Source organism: Branchiostoma belcheri, unplaced genomic scaffold (genome assembly GCF_001625305.1).
Source record: "Branchiostoma belcheri isolate BF01 breed outbred unplaced genomic scaffold, Haploidv18h27 scaffold15, whole genome shotgun sequence".
NCBI lineage: Eukaryota > Metazoa > Chordata > Leptocardii > Amphioxiformes > Branchiostomatidae > Branchiostoma > Branchiostoma belcheri.
Genome location: NW_017802935.1, coordinates 3,146,523 through 3,168,690, shown reverse-complemented (window position 1 = coordinate 3,168,690; position 22,168 = coordinate 3,146,523). Strand labels below are relative to the sequence as shown.

Genomic DNA, 22,168 nt, shown 5'->3' with positions numbered 1-22,168 from the left:
TTCGTTATCCCTCAAAACATGGGGATAGACACCAAAATTATTCTGATACAATGAGTAGTTACTGAGATATTGACAAAAAACAGATTTTTAGTAATGGCCGCCCTAATTTGCATATTACGCGGCCCAAATTTGCATATTTAACAACAAATAGTGGTTCTAACTTAACTGAAATGGCTTAATTTAATTCGTTATCCCTCAAAAGATGGGGATAGACACCAAAATTATTCTGATACCATGAGTAGTTACTGAGATATTGACGAAAACTGGAGTTTCAGTAATGGCCACCTTAATTTGCATATTGTGCGGATTGCCCAAGGATGACAGAGTGGCATCATTCAGATTCTGAAAGAGCACACCTCAGAGATATAGAAACAACAAAAAAACTTTGTATGGACCGCATTGCACGCTTATCGGTCTCTGCCACCAGACTAACAGATACATTGTACTAGACACCACTCAAGAGTAATGAACTACATGACAGGTCAGTAGTGCACGGAGAGAGAGAGAAAGAGAGAGAATAGAGATAGAGAACATAAATGTGATTTTATAGAAAAAGTGAAAGAAGATGTTCTTTTAAAAGGATATTCCATCTTAAGAGCCCATGCTGACTGCATAGCATTTCTTTGGTTCACAGCTAGTATTTGGCTTTTTAGGTGCAAGTGTTAACCATATAGATGGTTTCATATAGATTATTTACATGTAGAGTATTATTGAAGGTTGAACATCACAGCATGGTCTTTCCAGTTGCCTTCACAGGCCAGTAATGATGGCCACAGAGACATTTGAAAAAATGGAATATCCCTGAATACATTTGTGCGTTCGCGATCTAGCTTTAACGTTTATAGATTTTGTCTCTCGCTGAGTGCAAATGACAGGTGAAACAAAAACGTTTTCCACTAAGCGAAGGGTTGCAGTTACCATGTTAAACCTGATTCCTACGCTTCTACACTCTACAGAGAAGGGAGGGGGGTGGAAGTGTTGATCGTGTTGTACATTACCTATCCTTAGATGGGTCATTCTTTGTATCCTGTTGTACTTTCGTTTTTCGTGAGTCAGTGCTAGTCAGCAGTAGGAAAGAAAACATACCTGACGCCATACTGTAAGTACCAACAAATCACACCGACACGACGTTTTACAGGGTTTTGAGCTACATTCCTAGCTATAGCTAGTCATCATATTCATAAATTATCCATTTCACTTTTACAGATTAATATGGTCTACATACACATTGACACGTTGTTACAAATGCTACTGAAAAATGAGGTATTATAATGTGAGCAAAATTATTTCATGGAACTGTTGATAAAATCAATATCTTGTTATTTTACACCTTATTGGTTTGAGCGATCATTTGGCTAAAAGGAAAATAAAGGAAGGCGGCACAAACACACTTATTTCAATGGAGTTTGTCTAGATAAAAAATTAAAAGACATATTTATGAATACGTGTTTAACAGCTCCAAATCGTTTTCCTTTTGTGACGTATTGTTCTAAAATAAAACTCGTGCATGTTTATGTGAAATAACGGGCAACGTGGCTTAGTAGGAGTTGGTGTACAGGATGGTGGAAGGAGAGAGAAAGTAAGAAGTAACATGACAGTTACATGATGACACATGGACACTGTTCTGTGAGAAATTCTTTAAAACAGTTATCTCACATGTACACTTCTAGTTGATATGTTATGACAGAAATCAGATAAGGAAGAAGACATATCGATGGTGCTTGAAAACCAATATTAAGATCTCCTATATCTTGTTACAATGTGTGACAGCCATTCAAATGTATGTGGCTGTAGTTACGGGCTCCCCTTTGGCTACTTTACGTTTGGTTGAGATATTAGAAAAAATATGGTGTTTTAAGGTTTATGTGAGGTAGAGGGTCACCTGGCATCATCAGTGACCACGATGTCCAGTACATCAGCGATGTAGTGCAGGTTACGCTTGAGCAGGTTACTGGGAACATTGCCACGGGACTGGAGAAACGTACAGATCTTCCGTATCCTGTCAACGGAAATAAAAGTCAATCTCTTACAGGAAATCAAAATTTAGAACATCCATGTTACCCTACTGAGCGGACATGCAAATGATTTAGCTACAGTACAGACGTGAAATCTATTACCTTATAAGGGTAGGGAAAACGCTGTATCATCTATTGAATTAGAAGAGCTCTACACATGTTGTGTAAAGTGATTATGCACTGGCGCGTATGAGTGTTGAACACGCATAGGTACATAGTATCATTGGGGTCCTTTGAAGTATAATTCCTCATTACAGTGCAAAGTGGTGTACATCTAATAACCCATCGTTATGCATTATATGCACCGTGACGTGCCCATGTTAATCAATATGATACACAATAGCAGTCACTCTTGAAAATAAATAAAATCCATATGGGCAAATGCATATGGGGAAAACAGTTACTGCTAACATTTTACCCCATCTATACAGTATGCTATGTTTAAAGTGGAATGTAGGAGAGGCTACGAACTCAAAGGTTAAATGCTTAAGGGTGTAAGTGTGATGTCTGACCTTTTACTAGCCTTCTCCAGAGCCTCCAGTGAGTCTGTAGGAGGCAGATCATCTGTGCACAGCTCCAGGCTCATGGTCAGGTCCTCCTTCGATGGTCCTTGTCTCCGCGGCGGGCTGCCCTTCTTCCGAGGTGTGAGTCTTTTTCCGGATACTGATTCTTAATATGGAAGGAAAAATAAGCACCTTGTATCAACAGCTACCAACTTTCATGTTAGCAAATGCTTCATAGAGCCGGGTAGGGTTTCACCGTCGTGACACAAGAAAATTCCAAGCTTTGGCAAACGGAATCCACTACCAATACTTCAGCCCTCTGCTGATAATCATATTTCACACCAGCGTATTCATTTAGTGAAAAGCCTCACTGAAATTTGCCACGGTTAGCTTAGTCACGATTTGAAAATCTCTTCATACCAACGCTATCTCTGGTAATGTAGTTTGTCCGAAAACCAATCCATCCAGGGACCATGGAAACAGATAGCATAAGCGTGATATTTCACTAATAAGCAGTGTCATGGTACCGGAATAACAGGCCATATTTAGTTTCATTACTGGATGACTCTTGAATTAGGAGCGGTTGTGCACGTCCTAAGCTAATGAGATGTAAATGGTTGCATCCTTTTACGTAAAGATTGATTGATTTTTCAAGGTTAAGGTCATCTACCCGTACAAGTACCTATTACAAATCATTTTACTACCAGTTGTACATGTGTCTACTTTACAGAAAATACGGGCTCCGTGCAAAACAACCTGCTTGCTGGTGCTTTTTACATCGAATCTGTAAGCAGCTTACCCGTAAATATTTATAGACCTTTTAAAGGATTGCTGCTCTAAAGGGGGATAACGTGGCACGGCATAGTACAACCTTAGTCCAAAGCAACATGACCTCTAGAACCTCTAAGAATAGCACTGCACTGACTTACTCTGCTCTGTTCACTGTAGTCTTGGCTATATAGAATGATTTCTATTTGAAAGATATCTTGCCATTTTTGAACACTATCCTACTGCCTAAGTAAGTGCTACTCGAATTACGATTTTCTGGTCAGCGAAGTCCTTTCATACTGTTTTAGCACCTGGTTTTAGCATCTTTTTGAAGACCTCTATCAGTTTCAGCCCCTCTGCAAGTTTGTTGATACATGTTTACAATCTATTCGCAAGTGTAATTTGTTTGAGCCAAACTAGGACACGCATCAAGAGTACTTACTCCAGTGCCTGGTGATGGCGCTCCTTTCAAGACACTGATAAGCCGTTGCAAACCGCCTTCCCATGCAAAACACATGATTGGTCGCCCCAACCAGGTGACCGGGAGAAACGATATCTATCGTTTTTTCCTCAAAAATGGAAGATTTCCGACGAGACTCCCTTCGTCTGCCGCGATGAGCGCGTAGATTAGGCCTTTGAGACAGATGTTTTGAATCCGCCATGATTGCAGCGTGAATCCACTACCACTCAGGATGCCACCGAGGCAGGAACGATTAGATTCGTGCGACCGGAATTATTTATCAGTGTACCTGCGTCATGCCACAACTTTATCAGATGATCTAATTACCAATACCTACACCAGAAAAGAGGCTCATTGAGCTCTAAGATAGTCACTGACACGTGCTGACGATAACCACCCAAAGGTTATTGCATAGCACACTGCGTCATCTTTGGGTACATTTCAGTATCTGACCAAACCATATGGACTTCCCACTGTGTTTTCTATCTTCCAATCAGTCGGGCTTTAACAAACGGTGGGGAAATAACATGGCCAATTAAAGGTGTGACACGACGAACCGTCTTGTGTCCGCACTTACCATTCGAGGACGAAGCCTTGGGGGTTTGCATACGAGCAGCCCTGCGTGTCATTTTCAACTGCGTTCTTTTCCCCCGAGTTGGCAACTGCAACAGACACATCGGATAAAGCGTTATTAATTCAATCACATTGATGAAAGGCCGTAGAGACGCCTGCCCGCACATGTTGCATCTTTACTGTATACAGAATAGATTGCCCGGCCATTTGACGTCATGAGGTAAATGCCCTGCAGATCTACATATTAGAATTCAGATGACAACGTATGCCAAGCGGTGGTGTTGGCTCAATATACCGGATGCCAATTAGTACTTTGTTTATCTTTAACAAGGTGTTGAGGGACATGTAGTCTGGCTGAAAACCCCAACAGTTCCCAAGAACGGAAGCTTTTACTCCGGAGTTTGTACCGGAGAGATTCATAATTGGCTGCCTATTCCAATGTAGCATTATAAAATGAGGCGCCTTTTTGCGCTCACAATTCCCACTTGGTTTTCGGTACTGGAGCGAAACCCAGATAGAATATTTTTTTGTTTCTGATTTGATGTCACGAAACTGGAACCGGTCCTACACTATTTTTGATATCGTGTCAGTCTCCTTTGTTTTCAAATTGGATGGATCAGTGATTAGATAACAAAATTGGTCCAACGTTGCTCAAAGCATTATGAAGATCTCGGATTCACTTTAATTGCGCAGTGTTGCAGTATGAGATATTCGAGCGAGTGTCATTACATTTAAAGTAGCTATTTTCCCGACGTCGGAGTTAACAGTAAATGTGTACTAATTGTCTCAGAGCTTCTACCCTTTAACTATGTGCAATTTATAAAAATACTATGTACTGTGCGTTACTTGGTGAAAGGACATTACTGCAATACATGTTTATTCATTCCCGCACTGTGCCCTAGTTCGAGCTCTCATTCGCAATCTCATTCGACCGACGGTTAGCTAAATGATGCCTTGCATTCATATTAACTAATTGCGTATTTGCAACTACCTACCACAGGCACCGCTTCTAATGTGCATCCCATGTAAAATGGTAATCACAGGCCCAGTTATCAAACTTACTGATTTTATGAAAATTACATATAAATACTGCAGTAAATTTTGCTAGTTATAGACATAGCATTAAAAGCTGATGTTTATATTGATGTATTTTTACTGTTTGAAACGGTACCTTTCACGACTGTTTGTTCATCATTTTCCTTATCTGTGGGAGGTGTGGTTTGTGACGTCGTAAGCATGGCCGTTATGAGTGACAGGTCCACAGAACTTCGCCTTCTGTCCTCTCCGGAATCTTCCTCTATTGGCTCTACCACCGGCTCACGGTACCACCATTCTCTCAGCTTGTACCTCAAGCCTTCGAACCAATCAATGAACGCGTAGTAATCCGCTTCGATTTGAGTCAGAATGATATCCCCTTTCCTTGATATGTGTGGAGGAAGGTAGTCCTGTACCAGTCCCCATACAAATCCAATCATCACGGGTATCCAGCGCGTTACTATGACGTAGTTGATGTAGATTACACACATGACCATGATGCAGACTATTGCTACGTCATAGAGGAACAACAGGAACTCATAGAAGCTCGAAAACATGGCGGAACCAAAATGGCGGACATCAAAGCTCAGGCGAAAGTAAAGCAATCTCCCAATTAGTATCCAGTCTACAGCTTCAGAACTGGTTCACTATTACCAGATGCCGTATTCAAACTGATAGCGTGTTCTTTTAAAGTCTTCCCGCACATGGAGCATTTCAATGACTTCAAAACCAGAGTCCTTCCCTTGAAGCCTTTTATGCCAAACTGTTGTGCGGCATTTGTCACATCCTCATGAAGCAAAATGTTTCACGACTGTGGACCCACACCCGTCAAACACATTCTTCCAATACTCCGAGTGCCAACGCCAGCTACGTACATGTACGATTTCCATCGGCTTCCTTGTTTACTGCTGTAAAATATCCGTTCTTGTGCTGATGATGTCTATCGTTGTCCAAGTGCATTGGTAGATTTCCTAGGTTGCTGTGATGGCAGCGATGGACCACACATTCTTGATCTTCACAGTTCCCTCTTTGAAATGCGACCAAGGAACAAGCTTTGATGATGTTTAAAACTTGGTAACAGCCAGAACTGCGTATCCAGTTCTCGAGTAACAAATCTTTGAATGTATGAAGAAGGCATCAGTCCTACAGACCAGCATGTTCCATCCTTTGTCGAAAACCCTCCACGCCTCTAACTGTGCGCTTGCTGCCTGGTCTGGTAACGTTCACGGTCTCGCTTATTTCCGTCCCAATTGAGGTCATATTCGCTTAAAAGCATTCGTTTAGTCGGCCCTTTCTCTTGTAGGATGGGAAACTCTCCCATAATTGTATCTCCATGGAAACAGTCATTAATAACAGGGTACTCAGACAATACTGCCAAATGGTTGATTGCTACTCATAACATAGCGATGCCCTGTCCGAGGCTTCACTAATGACATGGACACCAAAATGACATCTACCAGTGACCTCCGCGCCAATCATCTTTTCACTCTAAGTTGTCATTTTTGATTGATCAATTGCCAGCGTATGATGTATGCACGTATGCGTAAAGCATAAGGATGTTACATGATAACAACCTCAGTGTAAAAGATATATTGAACGTAAACCCAGCTCATATTCATCATGTTGATGGGTTATAAGTCACCACAATTTAATATTGTTGGCAATCGATAAATTAACGAAACGTAGAATCTTTAGTATCCCAGTTACTTTTCAATTAGTTGTTTCCCCACTCCCTATATATCAAAACATATTGCAGTTTCACATCAGGCCGTAAGATGTCCCCACTGAGTTGCAGACTATTCAAATCGAGTTTTTGTGTTGCCCCAAACTAAATGTGCAGTGAGCAAAATTCCATTTCTGAGACGACAATATTTTACAAGCATTTTACGAATCATTTCAATACTTTTGTATATATCGAAACCATTAATGAAGTTTTTATGACATGTATTAGTATAAATTTGCACTACGTTAGTGCATTGTAGAAGACGAAGTGCATTTTCGATGGCATTGTCTGCACTATTTTAAAGCCGGCAATTCAAAGGGTCTAAGTATTCTGCTGACACAGTAAACCTCTAATGATGTAATTCGCCAAAGGAAACCCAATGAAACCCTTTAGCACCTTGAGTGACAGAATCGTTCAGTGGAGTGAAAAGTGACCTCGCATTACGGCATGCCAAAAAACCGTCAGCACTTCAGGTCGTGACTTTTTCTCCTTATTCCCAAATTAACTTTCAAGCTGCCAACATCAACTGGCTAAGAGCACTCACAACTGGCGCTCTGTGGAGAGCTCACGATGTCTGCATACTTTATTCTCTAGGCATGTAACCAGTTGTGAGGCCATTCAAGCACTGTTTAGACGTACCTGTAGCGTATATTCATCAGTGTCTAAAGATACAGCGCACGGAATCCTATTTCAAGTCCACTTTTAAGCATACGTAAAGGGTATTTAGTGAAGATTTACGCATACTTAAATCTTTGCTTAAAGATTGGGATTCTTGTAGTGATGACTAACGTTTTTCCATGCAGTGATTATAAAAACAATTGTGTGTAAGGTCCTAAACAGATCAGAGTCCGCGGCTTTGGTAACATTCGGTTACGACGGCTGGGTATTTTAAGAGGGAATTGCCACTTGTTGCCAGATAGCGGATATTTCCACAGTAATCTTCCCAGGTCCATATTACGCTGCTGCTAGTCTCCTTTATGTAATGTTCAACAAATATCTCAAGGGAAAGCTCTCGGTTTCCGAGAAAATGATTACCCATACATACCCCGCCCAACACTTCAGCCGAGATTTAAAAACCAATGCCTCTTGCTGTTGGAACTGCAGTTTTGAAGAGTGGGGGTCAACCTTCATGGTCACCTTTTTAACCTTTACTCGGTCGGTGTCGGTGTTGGTTTTAAATGAGACGCTTGAGTCCAGTAATAACCGCCCTAGGGAGGGCCTTACCACCCTTTTAGTACTAAGGGTGCATTTCACTCATACGTACATCCCATTGACGTCAAAAGAAGCCATTTCTGACAGTCTTGACTCACGTCGAATGTCATGCTGAAGAAAATCAAAGACCTGAGTACATGTCTTTGCGTCGTAAGCCATTTCCATCCTGTAATGTTTTTAGGAATACGGATCAACGTAGAGGCTCGCACGGGCGGAGTCGTGATTGTGGGCTTTGCTCTTGTCTCCCAGAGATTGCAGAAAGGTTACGTAAACAAGCGATGCAATACGTGTTCAAACGCGTCAAACCGTGCGGGCTGTCAACTCGGAAAGGTTGACAAGGGACGGGGTTGTGCACACTCGCAACACATTATCTCTTAGCATGACTGCATTTTCTTCGTTTCTGTACTTACAGTTTCTTTCTGTTTGACTGTTTGACCATAGTTTACTATAATTGTTTAGGAGACAGCAATTACATTTCAGTTACTGACCTCAACCAAAGACTATTTCTTTGCTTTTAAAACAAATCCATAGTTCATTATTACATCGTATTGTTTTCATTAAAAGAGGGAAAAAGACGTAGTCTATTACATCATCTTGCAGGCAACTTTGAGAAGTACTAGCTTTAAGGTTTACTCATAACACTATCATTGATGAGAATTGGTGATATTTTTATACTTGCTTCTAAGTTTTTTATTGCCTTTCTATACAACAAAGCTTTGCAAGATAGCAGGTTATGTTAGCTACCATTAAAAAGAAGGTCCGCATCAGATGCCTGCATATCTCACCACCTCGCAAATTCTAGTTAGATCTGCCGAAGGAAAAGTCACAATTGATATGTAATTACTACACTGGGGATTGCCTGGGTAATTGCAGACGTTATTTTGAGCCGTGCGCAGTTGGATGGTGCCTAATTCATTAACGTAATCAATGACAATATATAAACCTACATTACGTAAAAGTCCTAGACTAGAGGTCAAACTTAATGAAATAAGCACCGATGATATTACAGTGAATTTGCAAAACATGACTTGTAATGTAAACAATGCCTGAAATGTGATACAGCCCAAAATGAAATTGGACAGCACCTATGTGGACATTATCAAAATGAATTTTCTGAAAAAGATTGTTAACCGTCATGCGCCTTCATAAATGTAGACTTATTTTATTAACAGTTACTGGTTTAAGGTTATCCCATTAAGTTTTAAGAAATCCTACAAGGGTCGTGTTCTTTGCCTAAGGCTGGTGCGTAGTAGACAAAGACACGACAAGATTTGGGAAGCCTAACAAGTCTTTGTTCTAACCATTCATGACTATGTAGGTTGTTTATACGAAATCTTCAGAATCCGGTTGTAGGTATTTTTTCCTTCTACAATGTTTGCTCGTTGACAATGCAGACGTCTACAATGCAGCGTGAACTCTAATTCAAAAAAAGTTTTTGTTTTCAACCACACATCATGTAGAGATTGTACAACCACTATGCAGCAGCTTCTGACGCCTGCGGATGATTGATTGATTGGTATATTGATCAGCTGCACAGCACATATCAATCAATGGCCGTAGAGCCAATAATATATCAGCCCTCGCAAATTACAAGTAAGCACTAATCTATGTCTCCCTCGGCCCTACCGCAGTCCGCAATTTGCTTGTGGCCTGTCGGGATACCGCGTTATTGGGCACGTAATTGATGGTATCATCCTGATGTGATCTTGTTTTATTCCTTTCGGGTATCAAATAATTGATCACCGTTGTACAGGCGCAGATATGGAAAGTCTTGTATTTGATGAGGTCATACAAAGGACCTTGAAGGTCAGGGCGTCGTAGAGGCATAGGGGCGAACTTGGTAATGAAATTGAATGGAGAAGTGGCCAGTGGGTGGAAGGAAAGTAATCACATCCATGTTCCAAGGGCTTTACATCCTAGAATGAGCAGGATCAAACATATCTGCTCTCCGTGAGGACATTGTTTAATGATATATCTTCACCATCAACGATCAAAGTCCCTTATTGCCATCTTTAAATGGATTTATGTATAATTACATTATGCACTGTACCGAAGTAGAAAAAAATATGACAATACTACTTAGTTCAATAACTTGTATGATGAAATATGATGCATGTTGATATTTGTTTATTTTCGGTGCTGTAAATTGTACTTAATGTCGCTTCTTATTGAAGTAGCTGTAATTTATTGCATGATTATGCCAAGATAGATATTACTGCAATTTTCCCTTTGGGAAGTACATGTAGCATCAATCAAAGTAGTTTAGTAGTGGGGGCTTAGTGCCAGACTGCTTACTCAAGTCTGGTAACGGCGTTGAGCTTCACAGTCTATTACCTCCAGCGATGCTTTCTGCATCGATCTGAGTCGAAACGAATTGGGGGCTGTATGAGATAAAATTGTCCTCGGTGCAGAGAGAGCATGTCTTTATCGATTTCTTTTAATATTTTATTTTGTATCTGCATCGCATTGCCGGCAGACCGCGGAATGGTGTAACGCACCAGAGTTGGTATGCTGTGCGCAAAGCTACGAACTGGATTTGTTCTAATTCGTACACCGTGGAGTAAGATTTAGTCCAAATCCTGGGCCGACGTGTACAGCTTAACACCTCGCCCTTTTCAAAGGCTGGCAACATTTTCCGGCTTGGTCAATCCAGACGACCTATGGCTAGACAGGATTCCAGTCCATTGACCCTCTGGTCCAAGGCCTTTATCTTTAATCTAGTTACTGGACCACAAGGCTAAAACTGTGTTCTCCTAAGCCAATACGTGTTTGTTTGAGTTTATTGGATATAAATAAACCATGTGGTCTTTCAATGGTCTGACTAGGATTTGTTGGTCGTGACTTCTTCTGTAGTATACACACTCTCATCACGACACAATCGTATTCATAGAATGCTATCGTTGCCAATTGTTTAGCACTTTTAAACTGTATACATCCACATATCCGACGCTTATGAAATTATATAAAAGCATAACGGTTATAACATATCCAAGTTCTTTGGACTCTGTAGCTTTGGCGTATTATCTATGACGGGGCATTGTTTTGTGCGCGCTGTTAACAGTCTCAAAACATCATCTTTTCTCCTTTGTGTATAAGGCCTGGCCTTAGGGTGACACTTCTACAGAATGGAAGTTCAATAGAAACAAGGAAAAAGGAGGCTATCTTGTGGTGTATCCCGCACCCACGAGGCTTAACTCGTGCATTGAAAACCTTCAGTAGGACTTAGATCTCCTTCCAAGGCTATCAACTCCTCCACCGGATCCATGATCTAAAGAAAGCAATGATAGGAACGTCTCCAGTTGTCTTTGATGTTAGCTGCTATCACTGTAATGGATAACCATTACATTGCTGAAGCTGCCGGAGTAAAGTGCTCTAATAATGCAGGAAAATAAGACGTAAGCTCAGGTAACATAGTGGGAGAGGAAGTCATTTGACATTGGCATTGGCAATCATATCACGTATTTCCTACATGACAGACGAGGAATTTTTAATTTCGGCAATGGGAATTATGTGCATGCTTCGTGTATCATTACCTAGGACTAATGGATTTCTATTACATCTGTTTGTGTGCAGGAAAACATCAAGAACTCTTATCATTCATCATATGCGTTATCATTTTGCAGTGAATGGAACTGACAGTGCCTAGCGGCACTTTGTAGTGCGGTTTGACTGATATTATTGTCTTCCAACCGCAAAATCCTCAGATATTTCTTCATCAGAATAAGAAGAGATGCTGGCTCATAGCCATTAGATACAGGAAGTAACTTTTTGCTACCGTGCACCCAACAATTTTTGATAGTGTTGAAGTGTCACGCATTTCTGGATTACGGCTAGTCCTTTGCATGTAAAAAAAAAACTTGTCTATGAAATACATACATTTTTGTATCTTTAATGTTTCAGAGACTGCCTGAACGTTGTTATACCTTGGATTAGTTAACATAAATTCAAGGTAATCATTTGCACCAAAAGATAACATATATTACCCAGTACCTCTGGGATGCATGTAGTTCTTATCTTTGGAGCTAGTGGTTTTACGCCAGAACATATTCAAAGTGGTGGTAGATGTTGCCCAGAGGATGTTACCTTGAATAGTTTTACATAAATAATGATATAGCATATCTTTTTACACTTTGTAGATAACATATCTTTTCCCTGGAATGCATATGTTCAACGAGATAAAGTTTGACAAGTATTAGATAAAATCATCTCATACATCTCATATACTCACTGGGCTTACATGAATATATAAACTAAGCAAGGAATATATAACGCCAGCATGATACATTGTTATGGCTAGCTTATGCCAATTGAGTGTAGCCAAATACTACTGGTATATGTTGACTTAAGCAATTACAAGAAAAGAACTATTGTCACGTACTACCATATGTTCTAGATTTGCACTGATTGCACAGTTTATTGAACATCTCTGTGTACGTGTCTAGAAACGTGCTGAAAGAGCTTAGCGAGCACAGTTGAAATTGTAACGGTCGCTCCTATTCAGCCCCACACGTGTAAGTACATTTAAGTCGTCAATCAAGGCGCGTTTGTGTAGGGTACTTTACAGTTGAAGGTACGTCTGTCGGTTCTGAAGTAGTGAAGAGCCGTAATGCGCGGGATTTGGCATGAAATCCACGTGATTATTGAAGTGTGTGAGACATGAATTCGAAGTAAGCACTTAAGACTGTGATGACCGAGAAGGTCAACTTGTTGTATATTAAAATGCTCTAAGGTTGCAAACGAACTAACAAAAAAGCGTGCTTCATTGAGTATTCGTCTTGTATGTAGATCTCGTAGTCATTGTTCATGAACATGAAATGATCATGAAATGAACATGAAATGATCATGAACAGATGGCAATGACTGAGATTTTCTTCCATCTCGTTGTGAAATACCGGGTACATTCCGCACAATGCTTTGATAGACATGGCCTAGGCGATTATGCACAACGCAGCACTTGAGCACACAACACACGTGCGTACACATGACGAACAACAAAGGTGCGCCCTTCTAAGGTTAACTACAGACGTCAAGACTGCTACCTAATACTGAAGCTAGCTAGTTGCCTTGCGTATGTGGGGTGGGGGTCAACTACATCTGCTTGGGTACCAACTAACCTCCCACCAGACTTCGTGGATGGACTCTTTGTTTTTTGAATGTATATCAGCCTTCTGATAGCCATTAAAACTGGTATACAAACAGAAACCCAACAGAGCCCAGTTACAAAGCCTGTTGTGAAGGCTAAGGTACCATGACTGACCTGTGGAGGGTGACGGTTTTAAGCTACCTATGTGCTGTCTCTGGTTCCTGGACTGGCCTCGGACAGCATCTGCATTGGGGCCCAAAAAAGTCTTTATTACAACATGTGTTAGAGTTACATCAGGTCCGCTGGTGTGTACGAATCTGGCTCTAGTTCACGGACTTGCTGATGCATCGTTTCTATACATACATGCATGTTTGAGATGATGACAATGTTATTGTGATACGAGAAACAATTTCAACAGCCTTTGAATCACATCGGCAGCGCCTGTTCGCATACATCTTTGTTATCACATTTCTAACATCCAAACTATCCTCTGAATCAATGTGCGGCATAGCTTGGAGCGCAGCCTAAACTGTAATGCAACGTTATTAATTTTCGTATCAGCCCATCACTTTTTTGATATAGTGTCCTGCGGGGAATTTTAACTTGGCAGCCAATATCTCAGCATTAGGTCTGCCGTGCTATGTGTTAAATCGACCATTGCTGCTCGTGACAGTATCATTACTTTTCGTATCAGCTGCAGCTTGATATAAGTGTCTTGCAATGCATTCGCGCATTTGAACACATTAATCTTTCAGTATTTTTTGTATTAGTGTGAAGATGTATAGATACAGGCAGATGCTCACAGAGAATAGAATACAAGATAACACTATGTAACTGCACAAGGAGGAAGATGGGAGTAAAAGGGTCAAACGATACCCCTGACTTCACCATATGTATTTCTGGCATATCTTATGTATGATATGTGGAGACTTGAGGCGAAACATGAATTTTGTATTGATGAGCTCTCTCTATGTATATAACATGCATTTATTTATTTCATTCAAATGAAATAAATACACAATTTATGTATCGCCCCAAGTGGAAACGTATCTTACTTACATAAGACATGACAAAAATACATATGGGGATGTCAGAAGTGTCGTTTGATTATATGAGGGATAGAGATAGAGATTATACGAAATTACCAATAACATTTGTCTTTAATCTATAGCTTGTGTATGCTACGTTTCATTGCAACGTCATTATACAGCAATTTTCACGATCTAGTTGATGAAATGCTCAATTTTCTCAGCACTCACGCGCGTAATAATGATTCTAGGTTATTTGGAACTACTTTGATATATTGCCTTTACGCAAAGCTTGTGCGAGGCACTTTTTGATAGGGCTGAATAGTGTTTGCACTTACGATGATTTGAAACTCTAAGTATCACTATATGACCGACTGGCGTTATTAGATTTCTATGAAAGACGTCAAAGATTGCATCATGATATGCCTTACTTGGTTAGAATCCTCAAAAGAAGACCTCCAGACATATTTCCTTCCTAGACCCTGTTTAAGTGGCTAACCACGCAGAAAATGAGATTGGCTGAGCCTCTGGAGACGCACATGTCATCTATATCACACATCATGAAACAGCCTTTTTTGTTTGTATTTTGGGGAATTGGGTCCATTCAAACCTAGCTTTATTGCATTGGTCGATCCATTCGGTTGACGTAACAACTTCGGGAGAGCTACACAATACAGGCAGTACATGTTGGGAATGTAAATCACATGGATTGACATTCCGTACTCTTCTACCAACTCCGGCATCAACCGTAAGCTCTCTGGTAAAAGCTCTACCAGACCGTCAGTGACAACTCATCTTACCATGCAATTGCGAAGGGCCAAATGTTACAAGTTGTACGAATCTGAATTAAGTGTCATTGAGTGATGTATCTGGCAACTGCAGAGAAAATGCACTTAGCAGGTGAAGGCCTCCCCGGTGGAAGCCGCTGCGTGAGATTCGTTACATCAAGGGACCGAGAAGGGACTGTCTTGATCAATATGTTTCCTCTAATAGTTTATCCACAAGGCCTGCTAGTTAATAGGAGGGTAGCTATAGGTCAGCGCCTTCGGGATTAGTGGTCTCCATGAACGAATAAAAATCAGTTGGAGGCTCGTTATTTTGACGTGCGTCACATTGAGAAAGCAATGCTCTAATATACAATGGTAGGAACTCACAGAAGTGTTGTATATATTTGCCATGTAACTGTCAAGTTTCTAGTGTGAGGTAATGCCGTTGATATAAGCGTTTCTCTTGAGAACGGCACCTCTTTATTATGAATTTTAGAAAATGCACAGGTTGCGCTGATGGTAATTCTGTCAACAGACAAATCTGCTGTGGGTTTGGAGTCCCCATCAATTCCAATATAACCTTGCACCTGGGAATGCTACTAATTGCTTACGATGCATTTGTTGAGATGGCTACAAACAAACCTGGCATTTTTGGTCCCTTTGAAAGTCTACTATTGCAAGGCTCAGTGGGATTCGTGGCGCCTTCCTCTTGACTTGGGCCACAGGGAGGAGACTGCAGCTGTTGCAATTCAATCTAGGTTTGACCTTTCTTTGATGCGTCTATGGATCGCATGGCTGTATTGTCCTTGTACCTGCATACCCTATGAATGACGATCTGACATATGGGGCCGTAGCGCATTCAAACTTTTATAGACAAGATGGTTTACCGTTCCCTTGCTGCACATTTGATACATTGGATACAAAAAAGTCAGCTTACTGGAACGTTCTAATTAGCTCTCTTTAACGAGCTATATTTATACCTAGTTTTATATAACCCTTTACCACAGTACTCAATGTAAATGTAGAACGGATGGAAATTGTATCGCACCTACATTGATGCTCTGTGTCGAAGTTATAATTTGTAATTTAACTTTAAGGTATGATAACAGTTAAGCTTTACGTTTTTTAACTTTATGGTATTCAGCTGTACTTCTGAAAGTACCAAATTCACTCTTTCCTATTTCGTATACATGCCTTTTACCCCATTATTGTACAGTACCGTTTTGCTAGCGTTAACGTTATCTATTCTGTGCTTTATTTGACTCTACCAAGCTGTGTAACAGCCATAACATTAGCAGTCTCCTACAATACGAGCGGCCATGAAAAATGACGAAGAAAATCCTTGTTAACGATGAAAAGCATGTGGTGCCTTACAATTCTTTCCATGGGATTGTCTTATCGTTCACGCAAAGGCACGGGCGTTCTCCGTTAAGTCGGGAGATTAGAAGGTTCATGGACCTTACACTATGGCTACAGAATGACTCTGAGCTCAGCGCCTTTGTGCATTTTAAGATCAGAAGAATCTAATTCGGTCGTTAACCTTCAAGCCGATGCAATGATTGCATCGATTGTTGTTGTGTCACTCTTTTTGGTAATACATTTTTATGAACCCACGTCGGAAGTTTTTTTCAACTTCCTTTAATTCATCCAAGGCACCTAAGCATTCTTCTAAATCCGATCCATTTGCAACCATAACTAAGTTTCATTCAAGAAAATTAGCCTGTTAAACTTCTGTCAGGGTTTCTTTGCTGAAGATGCAATTGTTTGATGTTGAGTAGAATCGACATAAAACGTTTGCTGTGAATTCTGTACTTTTTACGCACGAACGCCAGAAATAGGCGAGGAGACAGTAATAGCATCTCTCAATTTTTCTTCGGCTACTTCTAAGACCCGGGGATTCTTCCAGAGCAAGAAAGGCGCCAGAATCACTCAGTGCAGCTGTCTCCCAGATCCTCCCGATAGATTCTTCAGACTTAAAAGTAGCCGGAGTCATCAGCAGTCCTCCACGCCGGCACTTGTGGAGTCCAACCATCAGACATTTCATCAAGCAGGCGACTAATGGTAGGGCCGCTGACTTATGGGCCTGAAAATTGATGTCCTTGCACTTCGGAAATTGCAAAATAGATGTAGCCGTCAATTCCTCTCCCCTTCAACTGTCTATCATTAAGTTAGCCAGTGGACAATTTCCGTTTGATTACATAAAAGATTACGGTGGGTGTTCCTGGGATGAGTGGTGTTAGATACGGGTCTTGGCAGGTTATGTTTGTTATCAGCAATTTTAGAGGATTGGTTTATACAGCTTGTAGGAGCCTGCAGTCCGTTTCTGTCATGTTTTTCATGTGCCTGGGGCATCTCAGGTGACCACACATAGTGCTTAGCACCCATAGACTTCAACGTACTGGCCAATTTAATGTTTTATCCATTGAATGTTTAAAGTACTACATACATCGACAATGGAAGGCAACATGCAACATGTACATTTGCTGTCCATGCAATGGATGGGAGGGATTTTGTGGTTGCTTTTGCAGATATAGAATTGCAGATAAGTGTAGAAGACATTATCTGAATGCCGTTGATTACACTCTGCTAGAATTTTAGCTGTGGGGAAAATGGTGACTGCCAATGGCCAATGCCAACCTCTTGCAATTTCAGCATTTTAGGAGGTCATGTCAGCATTTCTGTGTTGACATTATTGCTGATGGCTCCATTAACTAACATTGAAGAATAATTATGGAATAAATGGCAGTAAGTACTAGGCGATGTCTTTATATTACCATCCTGCCAAAAATGCCAGTCGCTTAAAAAGGACACGGTAGTAATTCTAGTGTGCGTGGTTTTCACGGTTGCACTAATGGTATTTGGCGTTCAGTGGTTGCTTTGACATTAGGATTTTTCAATGCTGTCATGTGCCCTATTACACAAGCCATAAGAGTTAACATCATGATCAGTATATATATATTTATAATGCGTAATGGTCGGCTATGAATATACATTAGTTTGATTTAAAATGTTGCATGTAGAGTAATACCTACACTATAATCCATATTACATTCGCAATATTTTAGTCCCTTGTACAGTTCTTTTATACATGGCACACATGGACTTGAACTTGATGAACTTCCGTATAGCTGCACTATGTAGAATGTACAACTACACTAATGCACTATTCGTGACCTTTTAGAATTGAATATATAACGTAGCTTCAACGCATTACAGAAAGCAACATTGGACCCTGGCAGAATGATACACATTTGACTATCTTTACAATATATTCTAAAATTGACAATACATTCCTTTGATACTCTTATTACCGGCAGAGCGCCATATTTTGTAGCAGAGCCACAATTTTCTCGCCCTCTTGCTGGAGATATTGTATGCTGATAACAATGCAATAGAAAAGGCCCATTGCTATCTCTGTGTGTATCTGATGTAGTTGAGAAGTGTCCTCTGCGTCTTCTGTGATCTTATCAGGTATACTTGGCATTTGCTGGCTGATGATGTATATGTGGGATAGACGCGCTGCATTGGAAATTCTTTTGAAGTGTTTGTGTCCCCCAGCTACAGTACGACTAAGCGTCTGGTTACATTTTGTCGCACGACCGTAAACTGAGAGTCTTGCGATAGTCGCACACGTGTCGTATAAAATCCTACGACAACATACGACAAGTTACCAGTAGACATCATCATATCATCTAAGAAATACTAGTAAAGGTAACACAGCAGCCAACAAAATGTCTTGCTGAACCACAAGTAAAGAACAAAAACATTTCGCCGTTTCGAGAAAAATAAGTTCCTTTACCTGTGTATATTAACATACACTAAATTGAGATTGTCTCAGAACAAATTCAAGACAGTAACATTATATGTTACACAGAAATCATAACAAATTCAAAGAATCTTTGTACATTGTGAGTTATTTGGCTAGATAGTATCACCGATAGACGACAACAACAAAGTATCCTGGTGTAATTATTTACACACAATACGTTAAAAGTCCCATCCAATGTACCCAGTCCAATCAAAGGCCAGAGATTACTTTGTGATATTTTTGGTTCACGTTTTTCTAAACATAGCAGCACGACGAGCTATGCTTAATGTTTCCCCGATATTTGGCCTGGCAAAGCACGAAAGCCTGGGATACACTGAACACTAATACTACAATCGCAGCAAAAAATAATCCAGAAACTCACTCTAATGCTATTCCCAGAAGTAGGTTAAAACTATAAGGTAAAGTTGTATCCCATCTGGTAGATGACTAAATGTTTGGGCGTTATCAGCCCACGCACGGTCTTTGTTTCTGCACCACATCAAAACGATGAAATGTTCTGTTATCTGGGGGAAATCTTTCATACGTACACACCAAGCATATGTGTGGAAGGAGAAACTCCCACCAAAACACGTCGAAAAGTACGCAGTTCCTCTTTAAGTCTATATTTCTACAATAGTGTATCCACTGCTATTTATAACTCCATACGGTCGTGCATATATGTGTGTATTTTGCGGACGGTATATGCAATGGCGACATAATATTGGCGTAACAAACTGTTGACGGAATGAGAGGTACCCTTGATATACACGGAAATATTTCCCCATCCAATACAAAACCTATACAAAGTGTTATTTTACAGTGCAGGATATGAGCTCTCTGAGTGGCAACTCTAATATTTGTCATGCAGGCGAGAAATGAGGGATAACCCTACCGATGGTGTAGGTTGTGCCGTCGATACAGAAGGTGGCGCTGGTGCGTTTCTTCACCGGGGGGCAGGGCCGGGGTCTTTGGGAAGCCATCGCGTCCTGTACCGCTGACGAGTCAGTAGAACGTCCCCTTGGCCCTCGGAACTGTTATCTCACCCCACGATCAACCTGTTCGGTCCAATCTCTCGCCCGTCTAAACGGACAGGTGGTGGGCAAAAGGACCCACCGCTTCCCGGGCGTATAAACCAATTGACGTGGTGGTGTTGCTAAGAGGCATAGGCGACCCTACCGTAAAACGGCTTCACTTTTGCGCTCGCTTTAAACCTAACTCGCCATGCAAATTTTCTGGTGTAGCGGATACTCTCGAACACAGCTTTCTCACAAAATAAGTCAAATATTCTGATTTTTGTGCCATTTGTTACCAAAACGTACCCTCCGCCTTAAAAATATACTACTGGATGCAATAATGTGGACGCAGATGTGAGTAGTGTTACGGTACGATCTTAGATAGATTATTTTCAGTGTTTGTCATGCGCATTGACTTACGCCGGTCCACCTGAGACCCAGACCCCGTGAGTATTGTTATCCAATGGTCCCTGCGGGAGAATCAACGCAAATATGGGAACCGCAAAAATCAGCCCTCATATTTTCTTACCCATATTTCCCCGCTTAACAACATATTTGAAATTGTGCTCATGTTAACGGCTCACTGTAGTGATGATTAGATTGTCTGCTATACTTATATATCAACATTTATTGCATTTACATTATTTTATTACTGCCTAAAGTTTGATCATGGACACAACAAAGATGACATGAAAGATGTAAAAAAAAAAATAAGAACGGACAAAAATTATTTTCACAGTATGTTTTATCTAAATAGTTATGTGATGCTAAATAAAGAAAACACAATTATATGGACGAAACAATTACGTCAAAACGAATTTTGCCGGCCGTGTGATGACGTCAATGATTATAATTTCATTCGTTTCTTCAAATAGACGTTTTTTTAGTACGAGATTATTTCGATTCTATGGTGTCCAGTAAAACAATAAAGATTTATCATCAACACGCTTTATGTTGGTATTACATATAGACTGTATATCAAAGGTGTCGTATCAGCGGTTTGCGGACCATATAACTCTTTGATAAGCCGCAAAACGTGATGCTGACGACCACAAAAATGAAATCATAAACCACCAATATAAACTTTAATCCTGCGTTCTTATGATGTGACATTTAGGGTAGCGTCAGTAAAATAGCAACGAGAAAGTAACAACGAGTATAAAGGGGCAAGGTACGGTCATAAATGTGTTTTGTTTTAACTTGCGCTGTTAATATAATCATAACGTGATTGTATTTCTTTCTTGATGACGCTTCTTTTGATTTGCAGCTTCATACATTTGGTCAAACAAAACGTTATTAGCGTTCTTTACCCTCGCTATTAAAGAAGATTATGTTTTGGTGTCGGTTTTGTGTGTGTGTGTGTGTGTGTGTGTGTGTGTGTGTGTGTGTGTGTGTGTGTGTGTGTGTGTGTGTGTGTGGACAGCGTAACTCGAAGATTTGGGGATGGATCTTAATATTTGGTATGTGGGTAGGCATAAGTAAAACAAAGGTCAAGTTTGATTATGGGCCTCTTCATGGCTTTCTATGTCACTGCAGCAGAGCAGCATTCAAACATTTTGCGACGTCTTCTTTATTACCTGTTGTTGGATATTTGCTATTGGTCTTATCTTCTTAATCCTTTAATCAACCTTGTTAAGCATCGTCGTCCTTGCACTAATTAGAAAATCCCCGCCAATATTTCAAAGGATTAGCCGTTAGAAACCGAGATTTTGCCTAACGACCACTGCCATTGGCGTCTATGGTGACAGTTTGGGAACTTATGTTACATGGGAAAGCTCATTGCTTTGTGAAGGTCACGTACTCTGCAGGTGTCTGTGATCTCACGAGATTTATGTCATCTCGCGAGAATCTGTCATCTCTCTCGTTACGGTACCTGTAATCTCGCGATATTCATCATCTCGCGACATCTTGACACTTTGCGAATTTGTTTTCTTCAACACCGTGTCACAGTAGTCTAGATGAACTGATGAAAAACGCTCTAAAACAGAGTTTTCGATCCTGCAGTAGCCCAAACTGAAATCCAACATAAAAATTATTACCTGAGAATTCCATTACTTGTTACAGGCATACTTTATGTCGTCTTTGAGACACTTTTGTTGTAAAATGGCATTGACCACCACTCTTCTTTACGATTCAGCGTGGTAGTGTACCATAAATACTTCAAATTTCACACCCCTCAA

At 40.5% G+C, this 22,168-nt stretch overlaps 1 protein-coding gene across 7 annotated transcripts in view; it reads right to left on the bottom strand.

The window, feature by feature from the left end:
* LOC109465315 (calcium/calmodulin-dependent 3',5'-cyclic nucleotide phosphodiesterase 1A-like) overlaps window positions 1–22,168 on the bottom strand; it is a 48,194-nt gene that overhangs the window by 12,363 nt on the left and 13,663 nt on the right. For 2 of the 7 annotated variants that reach the window (XM_019762514.1, XM_019762515.1), the window contains exons 1-4: window positions 3,729–3,958; window positions 2,528–2,684; window positions 1,883–1,999; window positions 999–1,058 (exon numbers count right to left, since the gene is read on the bottom strand). In XM_019762514.1, coding sequence (XP_019618073.1) covers window positions 999–1,058; window positions 1,883–1,999; window positions 2,528–2,684; window positions 3,729–3,948 — 554 coding nt within the window. In that variant the 5' untranslated portion in view covers window positions 3,949–3,958. Of the gene's footprint in view, window positions 1–998; window positions 1,059–1,882; window positions 2,000–2,527; window positions 2,685–3,728; window positions 3,959–4,323; window positions 4,409–5,490; window positions 5,758–13,546; window positions 13,616–19,867; window positions 20,131–22,168 lie in introns of those variants that run through there. The other 5 variants (XM_019762516.1, XM_019762517.1, XM_019762520.1 and 2 more) reach the window with 4 other exon arrangements.